The 23,592-nt window shown below is 37.9% G+C and overlaps 1 protein-coding gene across 2 annotated transcripts in view; it reads right to left on the bottom strand.

Moving 5' to 3' along the window:
- LOC121848569 (prolyl endopeptidase-like) overlaps positions 1-23,592 on the bottom strand; it is a 52,996-nt gene that overhangs the window by 15,817 nt on the left and 13,587 nt on the right. For both annotated transcript variants that reach the window (XM_042333375.1, XM_042333376.1), the window contains exons 5-11: positions 20,548-20,757; positions 20,145-20,266; positions 15,825-15,930; positions 14,314-14,505; positions 12,623-12,820; positions 7,975-8,078; positions 2,960-3,096 (exon numbers count right to left, since the gene is read on the bottom strand). In XM_042333375.1, coding sequence (XP_042189309.1) covers positions 2,960-3,096; positions 7,975-8,078; positions 12,623-12,820; positions 14,314-14,505; positions 15,825-15,930; positions 20,145-20,266; positions 20,548-20,757 — 1,069 coding nt within the window. The remainder of the gene's footprint in view (positions 1-2,959; positions 3,097-7,974; positions 8,079-12,622; positions 12,821-14,313; positions 14,506-15,824; positions 15,931-20,144; positions 20,267-20,547; positions 20,758-23,592) is intronic.

The following is a 23,592-nucleotide window of genomic DNA, read 5'->3' as shown; positions in this document are numbered from 1 at the left end:
TGCAGTAAGCTATGAGATGCACTTTGAGACATCCTCCTGATTTGAGAAGAGGTATATAAATGTAAATTGGCACTGTTGTTGAATATAATGTGTCATTTAAAACCATAATTTTACCTTCAAGTAACATTTTAATATGTGGTACAAAGGAATATATTACAAAGATCTTTTGGAAATAATTTACAACCTGGTAGCAATGTTAAGCACAGCCATCACTTGTGAGTTATTAAGTCGGCTCACTTATAAGAAATAAATTATGTTCCAGAGTGTTTTCATGACAGAACAGTTAGACTACAAAATGTAATTGCAGTAGTTATCATCAATCTCAGAGTAGGAATTTAACTCTACACAGTACTTCCAAGTTCACATCACTTACAGTAATAGTGCAAATGGAATGAGCAAAAATGTTTTTAAAAAGCTCTCAGGTGGTCTGCAGTCTACCTATGTATTTTAATGCAAGAAAGAACCAGCAAAACAGGCTGATTTTCTCTAACCTTCATCTTTTTTTAAAGATCATTGGCATTCAACAGCAACAATTTACACTTTATTAGTTATTCCATAATTTGCCATATATTAACTTAGAAATTCATCAATAATAGGGAAATCAAAGGAGAATAAATATTTAAAACAATCTACAATTAAAAAAAGCTCTCAAACATGTTGCATATCCAGCTATTAGTGATCTGAATGAAAGAATACCAATTGCACAAACTGTACAAAGATAATCGATTCTACTAAGCAATGGTTATTTATTCCCAAAACATGATTTAACTGCAGTCAGAAATTTTATTCTGAATAATAATTCTTGTACTTCTGACCTTTTCAAGCAACTGTTATATTGTTTCATAGGTTAATACATGACTGGAAAAGATCCAAAACTGAATACAGGATACTTAGCATAAACTAAGGACTACATTTCACTGAAATAAGCATTTTCGGAAAACTAAGCAAATGGGGATTAAGTTTATCAAGGGGAAAGAGTCATATTCTCCTTCCCAGCACTGAAGTTTTGTGCATAGCAGTTGTCGTTCAGAATATCTTTAGTAGTAAAGGTCATTTTGCCATTTATTTAATAAGATACATTGTGACATGCTTAGGCATGAGTAATTATTTTCACTAAACACCAGAGTGAAACATTTTTCACATTTCAGTTTTTAAAGTAGCTTTTGATTCATTCTGCCTTCTATATTACTTTAACAAATATGCTAATATCTTAGGTGGTGTGCTTAATCACATGGCCGAGCTATAAAAAGATTACTCTATAGAGTTTTGAATTGTGCAATCTAAAGGTGACATTGTCTTTCTGAACAAGTTATGCCTGGAAATGAAGCAATAAAAAAAAGCTCAGGGGCAAAATGTAACCTTTCCCCCTTACTACAGTGGTTTATCATGAAGCAGTTTTTAGCAATTGTGATCAAAGTTGCTTTTAGTTTAGTTGTGACTTGTAGTTAGTTGATTGTCATTTGTCTGCCCCACTTAAGATGATTCGGCATTATCAACCATTGATGGAGGAATTTTAAAAAGGCAGTTAGAAAATCAGTAAGAATGACTTGAACAGATTCTTGAAAGCAACTAATGGTATTCAGAAGCAATGATTACCATCTCAACAAAAACGTGATGGATTCCACTAAACTTTTATAGAAATAGGTCAGGGATGAAATGTTAGCATTACAAGGAAAACATAGAAGATAATTCTTGTGCAAAGTACAATGGAGGTTAAAAATCACTTTAAAAAAATGAAAACCAATGGACTACAAAATGTTAATTAAAATTTCTTTTGTGGAATTTTGTAGTCATCAGGGATGAAAAGAATGGAACACAATTTTTTCTGAGAAATCATGAGTGGTACAGAATCTAAACAACAGGCATGATCCTGGGAATTAATGGCATCAATAATAAGGAGTAACAATCAAGCCTATTGTAAATGATGAAAATGTCCAAATACCGTACATTATTTCAGGCTCTGCTCAAATTTAATAATAATAAATTGGTCATTTCAATCCCCAACTGTTTGTGTGTGACACTGTTGTGCACGATTGGCTGCCACATTTTGCTCAAAAATATACCGTCAATATACTTTACAGTGTATTCTGTAAAGGGCTTTGAGACGTCTAGAAAAGGCGATAAGGCACCATATCAAATGAAAGGATTATTATTACATAATTGAAATTCTATGAGGATGCAATAAAGGATTTTAATGAGTCATATGATAAGCTACCTCAATGATTTATTATAAATGAAAGCTCTTCACATAAATCAGGAAATAATAAACTGACCACAGTTTATACAGAGGAACCCCAGTTATAGTGCCTTTGTTGTATCAATTCAGTTGTATTAATTCACATGAACACGTGATCAAAGATATACTTTCTAACGTTTCCCAGAATCAGAAAACGAATCCAGAAACATTCTAGGCATCAAATAGAGTACTCTATTTATCTTCTCAGTTCACAATTGATGATCTGATATTATTCATCAACATATCTACCATTTGAGGATTTAACACCGCTTTGCTATGAAATATCAAGCCAAACCGGAACAATATTTGAAATTTTTTTTAAAATTCTCTAATTTCTATTTGAATGGACAAACTTTCATCAACTTGCAAAAAAAATTTCCACTGATAAACAATGCCACAGGAGATATACAAGACAATGTTCTGCTGAAGCTTTTTTTACTCAGTTTTACAGCATTTCTACGTCCTCCTGCCCGGCCCACCCCACCATCGGTGGTCAGGCATGAGCCCCTCTGCCCTACCCTTTGGAACTCCATCCCACAATCCCTTTGCCTCACTCTCTCCCTTGCCTCTTTCAAGGCACGTCTCAAGACCCTCCTCTTCAACTGCGCCCTCTTACCCTCCCTGATCCAAACCCCTGTGACTTGGGAGATTCTCCCGAAGTGAAAGGCGCTATACAAATGCAATTTTGTATTGTATCTGTATAAAGCAAAGACTAGTACATACCTGTAACTTGGTGTGATGGATATATTGAAGCCACCATATCCATAAAGGAAAGCAGGGTGAGAGTTATCAAATTTGATTCCTTTCTTATGAACAATGAACATTGGTACCTTAGTTCCATCTCTACTTGGATAGAAGACCTGTGCAGAAACATAAGGATTATAATTTGAAATGTAACCATAATATGTAATGACGTTATTAATCAGATTTGTTCAAAGATTTTTGAAGGAAAGGTCCTAAGATTAAAGAGTCTGACACTACAAGAATAGGCTTTGTAAACAACTCCAGAAAACGAATTGATTAGGCTGTAAATATCTACTGCCACTTGAGCTTTGGTAATCATTTAGTAATATACACAACTATGAATATTTTCTACATGACTGAAGAAACTGATCAGAATGCTGTATTGGAATTGAAATATCTTAATTTAATTGCTAAACAGGCATCAACAAAGTACTTAAAAGTTAGTCCTGAAATTTTGACACAGGATACAAATGCTTGAAGACACAATGAGAAACAAAAAGTGTTGTGCAATTCTGTAGCGTATAAGTGCCTTATAACATACTGGTTAGAGCACTCGACTCGCAAGGAAGAGGTCCTGAATTTGATTTCCAGGCAGGGCAAAACTTTAGGCAAGTTTCCTTACTCAACACACCTCGATCTACCTAGCAACAAGTCAGAATCTGGTTGTTTCTGGGTTAATAATCCCTTCAAAAGTAATAATTATTTGGTCACTCAATGCACGACTGTTTGTGGGACACTGCTGTGGGCAATTGACTTCTGCTTTTCGCCTGCAAAATATACAGGCAATTCACGTTACAGTATATTCTGTGAAGCGCTTTGAGACGTCTTGAAGATGTGATAAGACACTATATTAAATGCAAGGATTATTATTATTAAGCAACAACTCAAACACCTTTCACAAACAGCTTATAAAGGGCCTAAAAAGAAACTTCCACTACATAATAAAATCGTAAAATCTTAACAAGTTATAGCACAGAATTTGTTTCAGCAAACTCGCACTGGTGTTTGTTCCTCCATCTAAGCCTTGTAATATTTTCATTCTCCTCATTAGCATGATTTATGGACACTACTTCATCCAAGATTTGTGGCAGAGAATTCCAATAACCATCTGTGTAAAGATTATTTTTAAACCTCTTTTATTTATGAGATCTTAAACTTGTGTATTTTTTGCTAAGTTGCCAACCAGTGCAAAACAAACTACAGTATTACAATTTATCCTATAACCTTGAAGACTATACGGTCACCTTTACCTCTGGTGAAAAAAAACTAACTTCCCCTTATAATTCAAAACTCATCTCTAGTGATTTTTAGGAAATCTATGCATTTTTGATACAGTATAATGTTTTTACAATTAGGTGCCCCACTAGTTGAAGTGCAAGTTGCACATTGCTTTTTCTGAATATGAAACTAAGGATTATATTCACCTTTTTGTAAATAGCCTTATCCACTTAAGCTGCCATCTTTAATAATGTGTCTGAGCACCAACATTTTTCTGCTCTTCCACTTTATTTAAAACTGAAACAATGGCTAAATGATCTTACCTTTTGAACAAGGATTTTTTTTTAAGGTTGTACAAGTTACCATTGTTTGCTCTGATATAGATAGCACAGTTACATTTACTAATGTCTTCCCATATGGATAATCCTTGCATTTGACTTAGTTCCTTTCAAATCAAGATGTCCCAAAGCGTTTCACTGGATTTACTAAAAAGTGTAGTAACTGTGAATTTTGTAAGCAAACAGGGTTCCCATCCCACTCAAATACATAATATATCTGTGAATGTGAGTGGTGCTTGGATATTTTCAGGGTGAAAATGTCCTCAGTCATCCTCAAACCTATTACATGTAGTTTCCAAGGTTCCAACCATTTTAATTCATTCCTTTCTCATTTCTTTGCCTTCAGGTATCATTAAAAAAATCTTACCGTACAGAAACAAATCAAACATCTCGGAACACTTATTTGTGGTGGATTGGTAAACATTGCTAAATAGAGGCTTTTGATTCTTAATTGAATTCAGGCAAGCCCATTTATAATGCAACAGTTAAATTGATACACTGCAAAGAATCAATCACAAACTCAGCATTAGCAAATATATTTCATTAGATTTAAATATATCATGTTTGAATAAAAACTAACCAGTTACATTTGCCTAGTTATTTTATTTTTAATGGTTATATTATTGAGTCACCTGCAGCATAAAACAATTATAAGATGTCTGAAATCTGCAAGATGAATTCAAGACACTAAAATCCCCTGTCATTGAAAAACATTGATGGCAATTTCAACAATTAATTCATTGACACTTTGCCTTTGACACCATCTCTTAGGAATGTTCAGCAGCTCTCCAGTTTTTCCAGTACAACTGATAACACTGACTGCTGTCTGGGAGATTAAAGACAGCTGATGAAAAACAGCCTCAAGAAGAAAAGAATATCGAGTACTACTCAACTACTACACAAAGAGCTAATTTTAGAATCATTAAGAGAACCTTCAGAAGTGTAGGTTCATAAAAGGGTGTTGTTGCTCTTCATATATCAGAGTTGCTTCAAGGTGGCATTGATATGTTTGTACCAGTAATCTTACCACTGAAAATAAATGGATTCTTCAGATCCAGAGTTGCGTACAAGAATCAAGTGGACATAATCTTGTACAAAGTGGTAAAGATAAGTAAATGCCATATTGAATTTAATTATGTCATCAATTTTCTTGCTTGCAAGTTAAAGCAAAAGCAGTAACATGTCTAAAATTGTTATAAAGTGAGTTTGTACAAATACAGAACATGGAAACATTGAAGAAACTGCCAGCAAAGAATTTCTATAGCCTCTTCCCACGAAATGAATAATCCAACTCAATGTTTAAAATATATTTGTTTCTTCATAGAATGTATGAGCAACCCATCTTTAATGACTGCTGTGACTGGTAGTCATGGTAACAAAGAAAGCAACACAGCAGCAGTTGACATTATAATAATAATCCTTGCATTTGATATAGCGCTTTTCACGTCTTTTAGACGTCTCAAAGCGCTTCACAGAATATGCTGTAAAGTGAATTGACTGTAATATTTGTGAGCGAAATGTGGCAGCCAATTGCGCACAGCAGTGTCCCACAAACAGTCGAGGATTAAGAATGACCAATTTATTATTGTTTTGTTTTGGAGGGATTATTATTAGGCGAGTGGAGTAAGGAAACTTGCCCAAGGTTTCGCCCTGCCTAGTTATTTGATGATTAATGTGGTGAACAAAAAAAAATCAATAGTAAGGTCATGGAGCAAAGCTTAGAAGGTGAGCACACAGTTCAGATTTAATTTTCAGAATGTGATAAATATTTGGAAAAGACAAACCAGAGAATTGGTGCAATGGGATTATGTCAACAAGTGTAAGAGAGTCAAATAGCAATTTAGTGACCAATTCAATAAAGGGAAGAGTAAGTTTTTTTTTAAATATATTATTAAAATTTACAGTGGATCCATCCAAACGGACCTCAATGAGGTTTCTCCGGTCTTATTATTTCTGACAGCATCACCATCCATGGTTTCACACTCCACCTTGCTAAGCCAGAAACCTTGGGGTCTTGTTCGACCCTCAACTATCCTTTCTACCCCACATCTGCATCATGATCTAACATGCTCTGCCTTCCCCCACCTCTGCAACGTCGCCTGGCTCCGACACTGTTTCACACCGCAGGTGGCCGAAACCCTCATACATGCCTTCATTACATCGAGGCTCGACTATGCAAACTCACTGCTTGTCGGCCTCGTCAACTCCTCCTTCCACAGGCTGCAGATCATTCAGCTCTGCAGTCCGTGTCCTCTCCCGCACTAGACTCTGCAACCCTATCACCCCTATCCCTATCCAACTCTACTGGCTTCCCATCACACAGAGGATACAGTTCAAGATCCTGGTCCTCACCTTCAAAGCCATCCACGGTCTTGCTCTCCCCTCCCTCTCTGACCTTCTAACCCCCTACCACCTGTTCGCTACCACTCTGCACCCACCCTCTGGAACTCCATCCTGCAGTCCCTGTGTCTCGCCCCCTCCCTCGCTACCTTCAAGACCCACCTCAAGACCCTCCTCTTTGACCGTGCTTGCTCCCCTGCCCTCCACCCTCACCCACCCCGACCCTCAGCTTGGGTCCGTAATTCTGTCTCTCCAGCGCCTTGGGTTGGGATCTCCTCCCAATGTCATTTTGTTGTTGTTGTTCCCCAGTATATTACTTCATTTCCCAGACACAGGAGAGGAGACACAAGTGAATTTCTACTAAAGATCTGCTTTATGTTTCCCACCTGATCTGGAACTCCATCCCAGAGTCCCTCTGCCTCATCCCGCTCTCTACCCACCTTTAAACCTTGCCTTAAGATCTCGCTCTTCAACCTTATTTTCAGTCATCATGCCCTCCCAGCCACACTCGGGAATCTAATCAGCTCTGTGAAATGCTTTGAGGTATCCTCTTTACAGGAAAATTGTTGTTCGATAGATGTCAGAGCAGCAGAGATATAAATGGGTATGGCAAAAGCATTGGGATTAAAAGATCTGCCAAGATCTAATAAACTGATGGAACAGGCTCATTGGGCTGAATAGCATCTTCCTGTTCCTGTTTTCTTATGTGAAGAAAAACTTTTGGGTAACTGGTAGCTGTTTTTCCCTTTTCTAAGCTTGGGAAGGTAGGAAGCAATTTACCCTGCCCTTGCAGCCCAAGCTGAGACCAGCAAGCTCAACATGGACTGGAGAAGGGAAAATCAGCCAGTAGTCCTGTACTGGTTGGTTATGAGCTTATGTGGCAACTGGATGGGGAGGGGTGAAATTCAGCTTTGGCTCTCTCCAGTCAAGTAAGCTCCTAATCTGTAACTCTATCCGTTTTAAAACATGCTATTGGGACAGTCCTGATCATTTAGTGAGCATGGTCCAAATTAAGTGCCATCAGTATTCAATTAACCAATTGAGTAATTGCCATACATATATATATTGTTTAATAAAAATGAAATGTAAATTAGTTACCTGAATAGTCTGGTAATCAGATGGATCAAATCCCTTCACGGTCACTTCTCTAAAAACACTTGGCTTCAATGCTTCTTTGGTCATATCACAGTGATAAATAATACCTGGAAGACAAGCCATAAGAGATATAAATTTATTGATAAGAATCTGTTACGAGTTTCAAAACAACAAAGACCTTATGCAAAAAATTAAACTGGGGAAAGAAAATTCCACTAGTAACCACATAATGGAATCAAAAAACTCTACCTTTGATAGTTCTTCGACTCCAGGACCATTGCTGTCCTGAAGGAATGTCTGCAAGACATCAAGTCCTGGATGAGAGCTAACTTTCTACAGTTGATCATCAACAAAACTCTCCTGATTGGCTCCCGTCAGGGCCTCCACACCTCAGGCACTGACAGCATCACCATCCACTCCACTCACTGAGCCAGTCCGGAACCTTGGCGTCTTGTTTGACCCTCAACTGTCCTTCCTATCCCACAAGTATGCCAAGACCTGCTCTGCCTTGCCCCACCACTGTAACATTGCCCAACTCCGCCACTGCCTCACCCCTCAGGCCACCAAAACCCTCATTCACGCGTTCATCACATCTAGGCTCGACTACGCCAACCCTGCTTGTCGGCCTTCCCAACTCTTCCCTCCACAAGCTGCAGATTTTCCAGAACTCTGCAGCTCATGTCCTCTCCCACACCAGGCTCCATGACCCCATCACCCCCAACCTCGCCTGGCTCCACATCCCCCACAGGATATGTTCAAAATTCTCGTCCTCGCCTTCAAGGCCCCCCACCTTGGCGGTCGAGCCTTCAGCCTCTTTGCTCACACCCTTTGGAACTCCCACATCACTTCGCCTTGCTCCCTCGTCTCCTTCAAGGTACATCTCTAGACCCTCCACGTCTACCACACCTTCGGCCATCTCCTACCCTCCACTCTCTCTGATCCGAACCACCCCCTGCCCGTGTCCAAATCCCTGACTGTGCAGCGTCTGGGTACGTCCTCCCGACATAAAAAGTGCTATACAAATGTAATTTTGTATTGTATTCTTCTTGCCTTTCAAATTTCACGTCCTACTCATGCTAACCAAAATTTAATTTTCAGTTGTGCTTTTCATGATCTTATTGCAGATTATAAAGAAAGCTTATATGCAAAATTATTCTGCACAGCCCTTTGGGTATTTAGGAGGTTAATCCTGGGGATTACTGAAGTGGAAACAAGCGTAGATTTGAGAGGTGGCGAGACTTCACTAGACACATCTGGAATTTTATTCACCTGCAGTTTCATGGGATATTATATTGAAAGAGAGGGTGGTCCAATAGCACTCAGGATATCAGTGACTTTCCAATAAAATGTACCAAGTCAGCTACTTAAACATAAAGAATGAATGTGTCATGAGGCAAGGACTCCACGGTCTTACCCCACCCTACCTCTGCGACCACCTCAAATCCTGCTGACTCAGCTGCTCCCTTTGCTCAGCGTGAACTGACCTGCTTCATGTCCCACACTCTATCGTCAGTGGGCAGGTTTTCAGCCCCCACTCTCTGGAATGCCATCCCCAAATCCTCCGAATTCCTCCTTTCCTTATCTCATTCAAGGTCAGTCATACCTCTTCGACCTAATTTTCAGGAATCTTTCCCCTCCCAACCCCCTCAGCTTCCACCCATAGTCAAAGTATCTAGCATTGTTAAGTGCCTTTGTGTAGCCCCATGACACGAGAAGAGCTATATAAATGCAAATATGTATTGTAAAGACGGAGCTTTCATTTGCTCCTCAAAGGCATGCAGAAGTAATACATAACAAGCAATGACAGCAGCAATTGAAGTCACTAAGACTCCAACTTGTTTTTGGCTAGAACTTTCCACATACTGTTGGGGAAACTGCATCAGTGAGCCAAGTGTTCTAAGCTGCATCAAGTACATTAATGATACTCTCTCAAAATAGACCTCAGTACATTGCAGAATGGGATGTTTAAACAAACACACACACAACTACAGAACAGGAATATGTATATTTTCATTTGGAGTTCTATAGCTCAGTGGTTAGAGCAATCGCCTTGCAAGCGAGACACCTGCATTCAATTCCAGGCAGGGTGAAACCTTGGGCAAGTTTCCTTACTCCACACGCCTAATAATAATCCCTCCAAAAACAACCAAAAAAAATGGTCATTTTCAATCCACGACTTTTGTGGGACACTGGGCAATTTGCTGTTGCATTTCGACCAAAATATACGGTCAATTTACTTTACAGCATATTCTGTGAAGAGCTTTGAGATGTCTAGAAGATGTGAAAAGCGCTATATCAAATCCAAGGATTATTATTATTATTATTTACAATAAGTAAGTTAATTTCAAGGATCCTTAGCAAGCTGACCCACTTTATAATGCTGGTTACAAAAATGGGAAAAAAAATATTATGTATGTACATTACATTTATTTTGGTAATCTACAAAGAGATAAAAATCTATCAGCTACATGATAAAAAGATGTTCTGCAATCCATTTTTGTCATCCAATAAAAATTGTATTAAGGGCTACTGATAAATGGAGCATAAATGGTGTCTTGTATGGAGAAAGATATCTTGGGATGTAAAGTGTGCATCCTACAAAGAACGTTTCACACTAACCGACAAGAATCTTACTTTCACCAAGTCCTCATGAAAACGTGATATACAAGTGAAGAATGATATGTCTCTAGGTGCCTTTTCATGTGCATTTCTTTCATCAGTTCCACTGCCACTTTCCTGATGAGTGCTTTTCCAACCCCACCATCAGATATACTGCATTCAATCTAAAGCTGATCCCGCAAGAACTTTCATTTCCAATTCTGATTGAACAAAATGCCAAAACCCTTGTGAAATTGAAACATTCTTTAAACTGGAAATGTGACCAATGCTCACAAAAGTATCCCTCACAAAAGGCATTGACAGAGAAGGTTAGGTGAATCTTTTTTTAAAAAAGAAAATGTCACGAAGCAGATAAGTATAGATAATTGTGTCAGGTAAAGGGACCCGTTTTCACAAAACATATTTTGCTCAGGAAAATGCTTTAGTTTGAGTTTTCATACTATGACAATTCAAATTATGATAATACCCAAATGATAATACAAAGGAGTAATAAATGGAATCAAGCACTGTTCCCTTCCAGTAAGCCTGCTTGCTGTGTAACCAAGAACCCAAACCACACCTACCCAGGTTTGGAGCACAAATAACAAATGTCTTTCAAATCATACTTTACAAATTTGTGAAATTTAAATTTTTTAAAAAAATTATGACTGTTTGTGGGACACTCCTGTGAGTAATTGGCTACCGTGCTTAACCCACAAAATGTAGACAATTTACTTTACAATACTCGCCTTACTAGCGAGATGACCTGGGTTCGATTCCTGAGCAGGGTGAAACGTTGAGCAAGTTTCCTTACTCCACACACCACTGTTTACCAAGCAGTGAGTAGGAACCTGGTTGTTAGTCAAATGGCAGATTGTTTTTTCAAGGGTAATAATCCCTTAAAATAAAAAAAATAAAAATAAAAAATAATTTGGTCGCTCAATTCACGATTGTTTGCAATTGGCTGCCCGTTTTGCCCACAATATATACAGTCAATTAACTTAACAGTATATTCTGTGAAGCACTTGAGAGGTCTCAAAGATGTGATAAGGCGCTAAATCAAATGCAAGGGTTATTATGTTATTATATATTCTGTGAAGTAATTTGAGACCTCTCAAGATTGGTAAAATAATGTAGCAAATGCAAGGATTATTATTATTTTTATGTCTCATGTTGGTAGTTCTCTATTTACAGCTATGAAATGTTGTTTAAATTAATTATAGTGCACATTCCAGTGGAACTGAACAGTTGTGTGGTAAGAAATTTCAAAATTTTATCTGGGAATTTGTTGGCCGGGACAGTGGAAGAAACTCCCTTCTCTTCTAATAGCACCATAGGATCTTTGTGCCTCTGAGCTCAAAGTCCGAACATGGTGAGAATCCTACTGAGCCAGGTTCACAAAAGATGTGCTTGCAACAAATACAAAAATGATTCGTTGAAAACTTGGTAGTGTCCCAAGAAATGCATTTAATTTATTGATAAAATTCACAGCATGCAGTCATTTTCTTGTTGCAGGATCCAGGCCATTATCTGTGGCAGGAAGGAAGCCAGATTTTATAGAGATGATGTGAAGGAATGTAATAGATTTTACTTAATTGATTTGGGGCTCATGGATACCCTATGGGGAGTATTTCCCAGATAATGTGGGATCAAGATCATCATATGCTGGTTTTGCTATGGACTGTGTACAAGGCAAATATAATTAACTGAGTGATCTTTTCTAGTTCCATTTGTTGCTTCTTCCCTTCCTAACGTGCAATGGTCCTATTTCAGGCCACCAACTAAAGCTTTCTTTTTTAAGATAAAACATTGAATATTTTAATTATATATTTTACTAATCACTTATATGTGACATAGCAACTTCCACTTCAGGAGGATGTCTCCAAGCTCTTCACAGAACATACTATAACATATAGTGACTGACACAGCAGCCAATTTGCACACAGCAATGACTCACAATCAGCCATATAGTGAATCACTAATTTTGTTTGAGGGATTGTTTGGTAGGACACCTGGAGAAATTCATAATCTGTATTGGTTGTTTCCTACTAACCTGGAGTCAGAAAGCTAGTAAACTGATAGAAGATTTCATTGTCTTTCTTTCGTCCACTGTATCCCACAATACTGCCCACATTCAAAGGAAAAGTCTTTATGTGTGCTCCTGTGGTCAGGTCATGCAGCTGTAGCACATTCTTCACATCATGAAGGTAGCATAAAATCAGAATGTTGAATCTGACACATCCAGCCCATTCTGAAAATAGGAAAAAATGTCAACAGTAATCTTTGGTGGGGGGGTGGTGGGGGACAAGAGAAAAAAAACAAATGGTTTACAAATGATTATTTCATACAGGGAAAATATAGCTTTAACTCATTTTAAAGATTTAAGCATATTCGAACAAACATAGGGGATCAGTGAACACTGTACGTGGCGAAACTAAACCTTTTATTTGAAATAAAAATGCATTCATTTCATCACAATCATGATTCTGTGAATCAAGGGCACAGACCAAATGAATTTCCAATCATCCAGAATACAGAAAAAAAATTGTCGATGGGCATTATTGACACAAGCTGTCCAAAAAAAACTAAATACAAATCCCAGCATAAAACATACTAAAATATACAGCATTTGGAATCCTGTGCTTAGAGCACTCGCCTTGCAAGTGAGAGACCTGGGTTCTATTCCCGGCAGGGCGAAATATTGGGCAGGTTTCCTTACTCCACACGCCTCTGTTTACCTAACAGTAAGTAGGAACCCAGTTGTCAGTCATTTGGCGGATCGCTTTTCCGGGGATTAATAACCCCTGAAAAAAAATCTAATAATAATTTGGTCACTCAATCCATGACTGTTTGTGGGTCACTGCTGTGCACAATTGGCTGCCACATTTTGCCCACAAATATAGTCAATTCACTTTACAGTATATTCTGTAAAATGCTGTGAGATGTCTAGAAGACGTGAAAAGTACTATATCAAATGCAAGGATTATTATTATTAAAAAATGTCACACACTGGTGGCAAGTCTAATCAAGAAATTACTTTTATAAATTGTTTTGACTTTGGTCTTATAGTTTTGACACAAAATATCTCCAGTTAGAAGAAATATTTGGAACATTGATGGGTCTATAATATGGACTAATTCAATAACTAGTCTAACCATGTTCATTTGTTTACTCTCTTCAAATGTGGATGGATCTAAACACACTTAAGAGCAGTCTTTGAGCTTTTGTTATGAAACAAACATAAAATATTTGGAAAACTGGAAAGACACACAGCAGACTAAAAAAAGGCCAGGAGAAACTTGGGATTTTCATTGTCCACTTGGAACAGGCAGACATGACCTTGGTTTTAAAACTTCACCTAAAGGATGGCAGCTCTGACAATACAGTGTTCCCCTAGCATGGCAATGGAGTATCAGCCTAGACTATAAGCTCAATTTGTAGATATGGGCTTGAACCCATCAACATGACTCAGAAGCAGGAGTGCGACCAAGTGAGCCAGATGAACATTGAATAATATGCATGCGCAGGACATAGAAATTATGTTAGTGGTGCTTCCTGAGCATAGCACAGAAAATGACAGCAGCAATCTGATTACCAGAAGTGATGCCATTTTTTTCACACTTCACTTATTACATGGCCTGTGAACTATTGGAAATAGAGGACCCAGTAAGAACAAAGTTCTCTTGTACAAAATTACTTACCTAGCAATAACATTTTTAAGAAAAAACAAATTACAGTGCTTACCTAGTACATCTTTGTTTTGCTCTGGAACTAAAACTTTCCATTTAGAAGGATCAGGATCACTGAAGTCAATATTGATTAAGCGGTAACAAGGAGAATTGAGATTTGTCTTGAATGTGAAGACCGTGCCTGCATTTGTGACGTATTCATATTCTGCATCAAAGTTATCCATGAGTTTGACCCATGGTAGAATTCCTATTCAAACAAAGTAACTGGTCAGTTGAATAACTTCTGTACAATTTTTGAGAATAATTTTGAATAACTGAAAACTTGGCTTCCAAATGAAGAAAAATTAAAACATTTTCTACAAATCTGCCTGGTCTTAATTTAAGACAAATTTGTCTTATGGACTAAATGAAATTTCAGGCCTTGAGTTATTGCAATGTAGGAATTTTGGTATTTAAGCTAGTAATTATCGGTTGTCATAGGAGACAATGAATGTGACTCTGGGAAACTTGAGGAAGTCTGGATACCCTAAGGACTAGAGAGTATAAAATTCTACTGCTCGGTTAAAGAAAATGGAAAGGGATTAACATCATGGTGGTGAAGACTTATGTGGAGTATAAGCACGGATTAGTTGGGCCAAATTGCTTGTTGCTGTGCAGTAACATTCTACATAATTCTACATCATCCTTCTACCTTTAATGGCACAAATATTGCTGATTTCTCTCCCCATCAACATCACAGGGATATTGACAAGAAGCTTAACTGGACCAGCCACAACATTGTGGCCGCAAGACAATTTTTGAGAATAATTTTGAATTATTTAGCCACTAAAAACTTGGCTTCCAACTCCTCAAATTGCATTCACCATCTACAAGGCTCGAGTCATAGAATGCCTGCAGCAAATTAGCAAAGCCAGCTTCCACAGCATCCAGAACATGAACAGCAGTATAATGCAAACATCACCACTGCAAAGTTCCCCTCCAAGTCATTCACCATCCTAACCCACATATTTCTTCAATGTCACTGGGCCAAATTCCTGGAAGTCCCTTCCCAAGACCATCGTAGAAGCATCGCCACAAAGACAGCAGTGGTTTAAAGCGAATGCACACTGCCTTCACTTTAAATCAGGTCATCAGGTCAACCAGGGATGATCAGTGAATAATGCAATGCTAAAATGCTACCAACATCACCCACATCCAGAGATAAGTTAAAACATTTATTTTTAATATGGTTTAATGTAGCTGAACATTTGCAAACATCAGTCTATTAAAATAAATTAGTTAATACCTTCAGAAATGGCATAAACCTAATGCCTCTTAAGTATCTTACAAAGGCTCATAATTAAAAGCTTTCCCAACAAGATGCAGATCTTTCATTTCATGAACGTTTTAACGAGACAGAAAAATTCATTCATGACTCATGGTAGGCTGGGGAGGAAGTTTGGTCAGCATCGTGAGATTCTGGAGTATTCTGACCACAAACATTTTAAAGAGGCACCTGTACTCTTTCCCATTGGGTCTTAAACCCTTTGTATGTGGTAAATATCTTCAAATGAAAGAAAAATTTACCTTTAATACCACCAGGCATCTCTTCTAGATCACAGTACCAAAGCCGGTTGACCGGGTCACAGCCTTCTCTGATAGACAAGAGAATATATCGGCCATCATCTGATATCTATACAGAGGGATGTAATAATCCTCAAATGTAAACATGCTGTTAAAAATCAGCAATTAACATCAGTTATCAATTAAATAAATATAAAACAGGTCATAATGTTGTTTGTCAATAATCTATTCAAACAAAATACAAATGCTGTTTCACTAATAATGAAGAACCAAACAAAAGTATCGTACTTAAGAAATCTAAAATAATAAACAATTTCATCTGATGGATAACATATCCTGACATGGATTTGGTGAATCTGAATAAATCAGCGTAATCACTGGGATCAACCAAGTGGTTAGTGCAGGTCATTTTAGTATGTGTATTTGAATTTATTGGGGGGGGTGGGGGGGGGGAAGAGAGAGAGAAAAAAAGGAAAGGGAGTATGCCAGGACAATTTGTTTTAATTAAAAACTGGGATGAATGATTTTGCTATGATGCAGAGGCAAGTATACTTTTATTATATTGTAATAATGATAATCCTTACATTTGAGGATAGAGCCTATCATACTATCGAGACATCACAGGTCACTGTAGTGTAGTGACTGTACTTGTAGACAAATGTGGTAGCTAATTTACATATAGCAATCTCCCAACAAACAACTCTGATTTTTTTTTAACCTGGAAGACTATTGGCAGGGAAACGGGGAGAAACTCCCTCCTCTTTGATTTCTGCCAAAGGTTCTTTCATGTTAACCTGTACAGGCAGACAGGACCTTTGTTTACAATACAAATTTACAATTACATAGCGCTTTTCCCGTTGGGAAGACATCAAAAGGAGTTTAACATTCCTGTCTTGGCACCCAAGCTAGAGGTAGGAACCGAAGGGGGTGGGGAAGGGAAAGATGACCAAAGGCGCAGTCAAACTAGTAGGGCTTGAGATGGATCTTGAAAGAAATGACGGAGGGAGCGAGACGAGAGGGACTTCGGAGGGGAGTTTCAGAAAGAATGTCTCATCTGAACAACAGCACCTCGTACAATAAAGGGCTCCCCCAGCATTTCATTTGAGTGTCAGCCTAGATCAAGTACTGCTTAAGAGATGTGGAAGGTGTTGTAAGAAAATTGACAAGATGGATAGTGGTCAACCCCAGCCTCTCGTACAGCTGTCCAAATCAAAGGGGATACAATTCTAAAATTAGAGCTGAACCAGTTAGAAATGAGATCAGAAAACATTTCTTTATCCAGGAGGTTATGAGAATGTGGAAACCGCTGCCAAGCAAGATGTATAAGCAGATGTTTAAAAGGGAGATAGATATTTGAGAGTAAGGGTATCATGCCATAGTTAACCATCTACAACTAAGATAGCTGCCTAACTTCTGTTGTCAGTAATGGCCAGAGGGTTCCCTGGACATGGCCAGTGTTCTACAAAAGAATCATGAAGGTGGTTTGGGATCTGGAAATAGTGCTTTACATAGTTATAAATATGGAGTCCTGTAGCTCAGTGGTTAGAGCACTCGCCTTGCAAGCGAGAGACCCAGGTTTGATTCCCGGCAGAACAAAACGTTGGGCAAATTTTATTACTCTACATGTTTTTGTTTACCTAACAGTAAATAGGTACCCAGTTGTTAGTTAATTGGCAGATCGCTTTTCTGGGAGGGTAATAACTCCTTAAAAAAATTGGACCATTTGTGGGACACCACAGTGTGCAATTGGCTAAAGCGTTTCGTCCACAAAATATAGTCAATTCACTTTACAGTATATTCTGTGAAGCGCTTTGAGATGTCTTGAAGATGTGATAAAGTGCTATATCAAATGCAAGGAATGTTATTATTATAGTTTGACCCAACAGGCCACAACAAAGATCAATCTGTAAGGAAATTGGAAGAGTTGATGCGAAGGCTGAGCAGACTGAAGGTCTTAATGATCCAGTCTGCCGGGAGGAAATGAACTCGACCTATGTCGCCTTGCTAATGGTAAGGCAGCAGATGCAGACAGTATTAATGCCAAACTCCTAAAAGTTGCTCTGAGGAAGGAGGCAGAGATTGGCGAGTGTTTTACAGATCAATGCAGGAACAGTTAACTCATTAAGGAACTGCTCTTTAAAAGGCAGTCAACAGAATTCTGTCTGGGGGTGCACACATGGTAGTATTCCAGAGAGCCAGTAACGCTAGCAGGTAAGGTGGTCATAACTGGATAAATAGCAGAAAGATTGCCAGGCAGCGTTTGCAATAAATAGCAAACTGTGCAGTCTTAACTAGCTAAATGCCAGTAGTACCACAACACACACTCTGGGGTCCCCAAATCTCAACTCCTGCTAAATTGCACTTAAAACTTTCAGGAATTATGCATTTCCAGGCAAATGGAAATTTCCATGCATAGATGGACTCTGTCTGGTTTGGATACTTTTAAGTATGTCGATGATTTTTCTCATGCACCAGACACCCGGCTGACCAAAATAAAAAGCAGTGTACATATGCATGCATGAAAGAGGTTTTTGTTGCACCAGATATTCTGGCATTATTTAACTATTTCTTTCATGGTGAATATGCACATGCATCTATGATCATTAGATAGAACTGTTAAAATTGGTTCTCAAATTATCTGGACAGAATCCTATATTTCTTTTCTAAAATGTCCATAGATTATGCATCAAACAGTGGATTACCATGTCTACTTCAGTATAATCCATGTTAATATTTTTAAATGGCCTTGTCATCACTCTGCTTCCTGGAAAGGGCCATCCGGAAATTCATGGAGCCTGAAATTCCCACCTTTAAAACTGTAACTTAATCAATGTCTTGTATAGAATTATCATTTCCTTGCATTGATATTCTACGCCTCTAAATATAAAACATGGCATTCTATTCACTTTCTTATAGGCACTCCACCTTTAAAAATATTTGTATATCTGAATTCTCATTATTAAGAGCTTCGCAATAGTTGTTAAGAGTTTATAAAAGGTACCAATCAATCTAAGACTAATCCAGTGTCCTTTTTCATTAAACCACAGAAAAAAATCACAATAGCTGGACCAACCAGTTCATTTTTATCCAGCAAGTTAAAAGTCAAATCAAAAGCAAGAGTATTTTTCTCTACTCAGTGAACAGATGTACTAATTATTATGAAAAGATGAATGATCTGCACATTAGTATGTTAAAGCTAGCATAAAATTTAGATGCTGATGAGTCAACCAAGTAACAGAAGCTGCATAAACATTCTGCCTTTTTTTTCACTGAAGTCGCATACTTTTAACACAATGAAGAAAACAATTAGTTTAATTTTAGAAAATATTGCTAATTAACACTTTCATCTTGTTATTGTACATTCTGATAAAGTTGCTCACTTTCTGGGGAATGATGTCAAAGGTAAAAATAATCTCACATAAACAAGAATTCTATCCCTTGCTCATCCAAATACAGCAATGTAAGCAGAGTTGCTTTCAGTGTGTTCGAGCTTGTGTGTGGGGAAGGGGGGATAAATGTATTGTTAAAAAGCAGAAAATATAGGAATATAGGGAAACACAAACAGAAAAATCAAATCAACAAAGCAAAACTTCCTAGGAGTTCAACACTCCACAACATTTTACATTTTAATAATGCCTTTCACTTCAGGAGGATATCTCAAATCACTTCAGCTATCTGGGAGCCCAAGATGGGGACAACGCCAACATCACTGAGCTGCAGAAATCATCAAATCATTGAGGACTGAGGAATGCTACATGTGATAGTGCAGGGGCGAGAGGAGACAATACTGGAAGAGACAAAATGAAGTCACTGGGTCAGGCAATATTGAAACCCAGAAAGGATAGAGCCCTGGAAGTGGAACAGGATGGAATGGTCAACAACAATGAAGGCGACAAAAAGATCGACTTCTCATTTGATGTTCAATTTTGCAACAGGGTCACTGAATAGCAAAGAGGGGCAGAAGCCCTGACAGAATTCCCTTCCCTACCACAGGGACACTAAAGCAAATTGATCTTCCCAATTATTTTTACAACTCAGATCAATCAGCTACCTCAGGACATATTGAAAACTAAACCGGCAACATTCTGTGATGTATGAGTGCTGTGTTTACCCACTTGGTCATCAGGAAAGCCCAGTGGGGTAGGAGTCATGTCCTGGACAAATGTTTTGCAATCTCAAAACAATGCTGTTTACTATCACTAAATCTATAGCATAGGATACATAAAGTCAGCTAAGCCCAATCTCATCTGTTATTTGATGCCACATAAAAATAAAATCCTATGCAACAGGTAGTAATATTTTTAAACAGTTACTGAACAATACCTCAGCTCCACCCATCCACTTTGGATAGTCTGGAAATTCGGCACTTAATATATCTTTTGACTGCTCAGTGCCCAGTATGTGGTAATACAATTTTTGATCCAGATTTGTAGATGTTTCTGTACCTGATTTGGAGGGGAGGGGGGGGAAGAAGTAGAAGCAAACAGCAAAGTAAGAAAACCTTCAACACTTTCAATTTCCAAGCTTAAAACAATTAGCATACACAAAATGTATAATACAAATTTACATTTATTCTGCCGCGTTTTGTTTTACCCACAAGATATATAGCCCATTCGCTTTTTTCCCCAAATCAGGAAAAAACATTATAAACTATGTATCATGTCCACAGGGTTTCCTAGTTTTGTTGCATTTATTTAATGTTGGCTTCCAAAGGTCTCAAGCTTACCATCATTCTTTCCATCCTGCTTTTGGTAACAGTTGTAAAAAATTCCCTTTCCATCATGAGTCCAAGCCATGCAACTAAACTTCACCCTTTCCAGGGTATCTGAAAGTTCCACAGCACCATCAACCTTTAAGAATTTGATGGTTACCCAATCTGAGCCACTTGAACTCAATCCATATGCAAAATATTCACCATCTTCAGAGAAAGCATAGCCTGAAACAAAGAAAGGGTTACTTTATTAGAAACCATCTGCACGTGTTGCAGCTACGCTTGCAACCAAAGGATCCAATATGGAAAGTAGAGTATTATTATCCTTTATATTAAATTATTATACTTTATTATACTTTGTTATATTATTATTATACTTTACATAACGATAGGAGATACCCCCCCCCACCCCATATGCCCATGACACTCCCCCAATCAAGATCTTTCCAATGAGGTATAAATCATGTCTCTACATCAATTGGTTATTACGTTATTGGCAGACAGACAGACAGACATTTTGTCTTTATCAGTATAGAAAATTGAAAATAATTTTTGGTACCGCTGGTGCCACATACATACTACACAGGAATTTATATCAATTATGGCATTCTTCAACAAAACGCCTCTCCTTTACAACTCAATCCACAACTTTAAACACCTTCTATACACTTCTGCTGCTTGGACAGGTGATTCAGTGGTGGACATTTTGACTCCCCTCCTATCTTACAGTGTCATTAGACCTTATACATGAAAAAAGGGAGAATTCTTCCTATAAGAATAATTGCTCAAAAAAGTACTACTTTTATTCAAAAATCATACCTCGCAAATATGGTCTCACCCAAAAGGAAATAAGACGCATTTTCTATACTAATAAAGATGAAATGTCTATGTGTGTGTCTGCCAATAACGTAATATCCGATTGATGTAGAGACATGGTTTATACCTCATCGGAAAGGTCTTGTAAGGGAGTGTTATGGGCATATTTGTTTTGGGGATCTCTATCATTTGAAATTTACATATTTTTTAAAAAATGCTTTATTTAAACCCCAAAATATGAGGTATGCATAGTATTCTGCAACAAAGTAGCGACAGAGGAAATCACACACCCTTCTCAAGATACATCTATATATATTAATATATTCTGCAACAAAGTAACGACAGAGAAAATCACACAACCTTCTAGAGAGGTACATCTATGTCTGTCTGTGTGGCTGTCTGCCGATAATGTAATAACCGATTGACGTAGAGACATGATTTATACCTCATCGGAACAGTCTTATGCAAATTATAATAATCTGATATAAAGTATAAAAATTCTGAAATCTACATTCCATATTGGATCCTTTGGTTTCAAGCATAGCTGCAACTGGTACAGCTAATATATACTAAAATGAAAAATTATACAATTAGACCACATCTGAAGTACCACAATCAACTTTTCACCCCATACATCATAAGCACACAGAACACGGACATGGACAGAACACATGTGTGAAGTCAGTGGGAGTGAAGAGAGCCACAAAGAGAAAGGGCTCTCTTAGGGAAACATGCAAAAGTCAGTATGATAGTGAGAGATATAAAGGACCCAAGGCAGGAGGGAGGGAGGGTGAGTGACATACAAGGAAGCTATTTTGTTTTCAGTACGCAAATCAATAATATGGATGTGAAGTTCAACAGAGTACGGATTATTTTTCTAGTATGTGCATCAAGTTGGCATCATGAAAACGAATGCTGGCCAGTGTACACAAAAATCTGACTTCAATTCAGCTATGAATAAAGAAAATTAAATCTGGTTGAGGTTGTAAATCAAAGTGCTCCAGATGAAGACAGATAACAAGCAGAGCAGACTGCAGCAATGTATAACTGAGTACTTTTTCCATTTATGACAATCAATGCATGATGTACCATACTAAAAACTAAATTATACCAAAAACAAGTAATCTATTATACTTCTGTAAAGGAAAACTTCTCTTTGCACCACAAAAGGAAGAAAAAAGCTTGCACCCGACTGGAAAATAAAAAAATATAGGAAATGGCTAGAAAAGCATTTTATAACTTCATAGTTACAAGATGGGTGTCAGTTGACAATTTTAGGATTTTTTTTATATAGAAGTTAAAATTCAATGTAATGGATTCATTGATCAATAACCAAAACTAGAGAAGTTGTTATCATAGTAAAGAAACTGATGAAAATTAATGCTTTGTCATGTGCAAATGTTTTAAGTCATCACCCCATCTCCAACCTGCCCTTCCTCTCCAACCCTAAGGAACTAGAATATGTCATTGCCTCCATGGAAAAGTTCCTCCAATTTGGCTTCCGCCTGCTCACAATGCAGACAATCCTAATCAAAAATCAAAAAGCATCCTGCGTTTGCAACCAGGGCTCCTTTTTGTCCCTGTTTTCATTCCTACTTGTCCTAGCAACTTCACTTTTTCTCTTCCACCAGTTTCTCCTCCTGCCTCTGCTTAGTTACATACCGTGTTTCTCAGGGCTCTAGGCTGGGTCCTATCTTTTTCCATATGCTCCCCATGCAACCCTAATCCACAGGCATTCCCTCTGCTCCTCTACCCCTGATCTGCTTCTTGACTGCTCCCCCCACCACCAACAGGCACAGTCAGGCACCTCTCTCTCTCTGCTTTTAAAACCCATTTTTGACTGTGCTTTCTGCCTAGTAACTCTCTTTGCCCCCACCCCCCTTCCCACTCTGTCACTGCAAAGCACTTTGAGACATTCTCCCTACGTGAAAGGCACGATACAAGCGCAAATTGTTGTACATTTTCCATGTCAAGTTGGCATAAGAGGTTGCATCTGTGCTAATGGCATTAAATTGAATCGATAGGCAAATTGTGAGCATTATGAAAGCTTTCAGGTTGACATTCATAAATGAAAGAAATGGTTGACAAATACAATAAAAATTCCATGTGTATAGCACTTTTCACATCAGGAAAATGGCCCAGAAGTAGCAGTTTGACAGAAATAAAGAAAACCCTTTGTTTATTTAAAAAAAAGGAAAATGGTATGATTAAAATTTTCAAAAAAAATTTAATTTCTACTTCATT

Source organism: Callorhinchus milii, unplaced genomic scaffold (genome assembly GCF_018977255.1).
Source record: "Callorhinchus milii isolate IMCB2004 unplaced genomic scaffold, IMCB_Cmil_1.0 Scaffold3, whole genome shotgun sequence".
In the NCBI taxonomy this organism is placed as follows: Eukaryota; Metazoa; Chordata; class Chondrichthyes; order Chimaeriformes; family Callorhinchidae; genus Callorhinchus; species Callorhinchus milii.
This window is presented reverse-complemented; position numbering and strand designations above follow the sequence as displayed.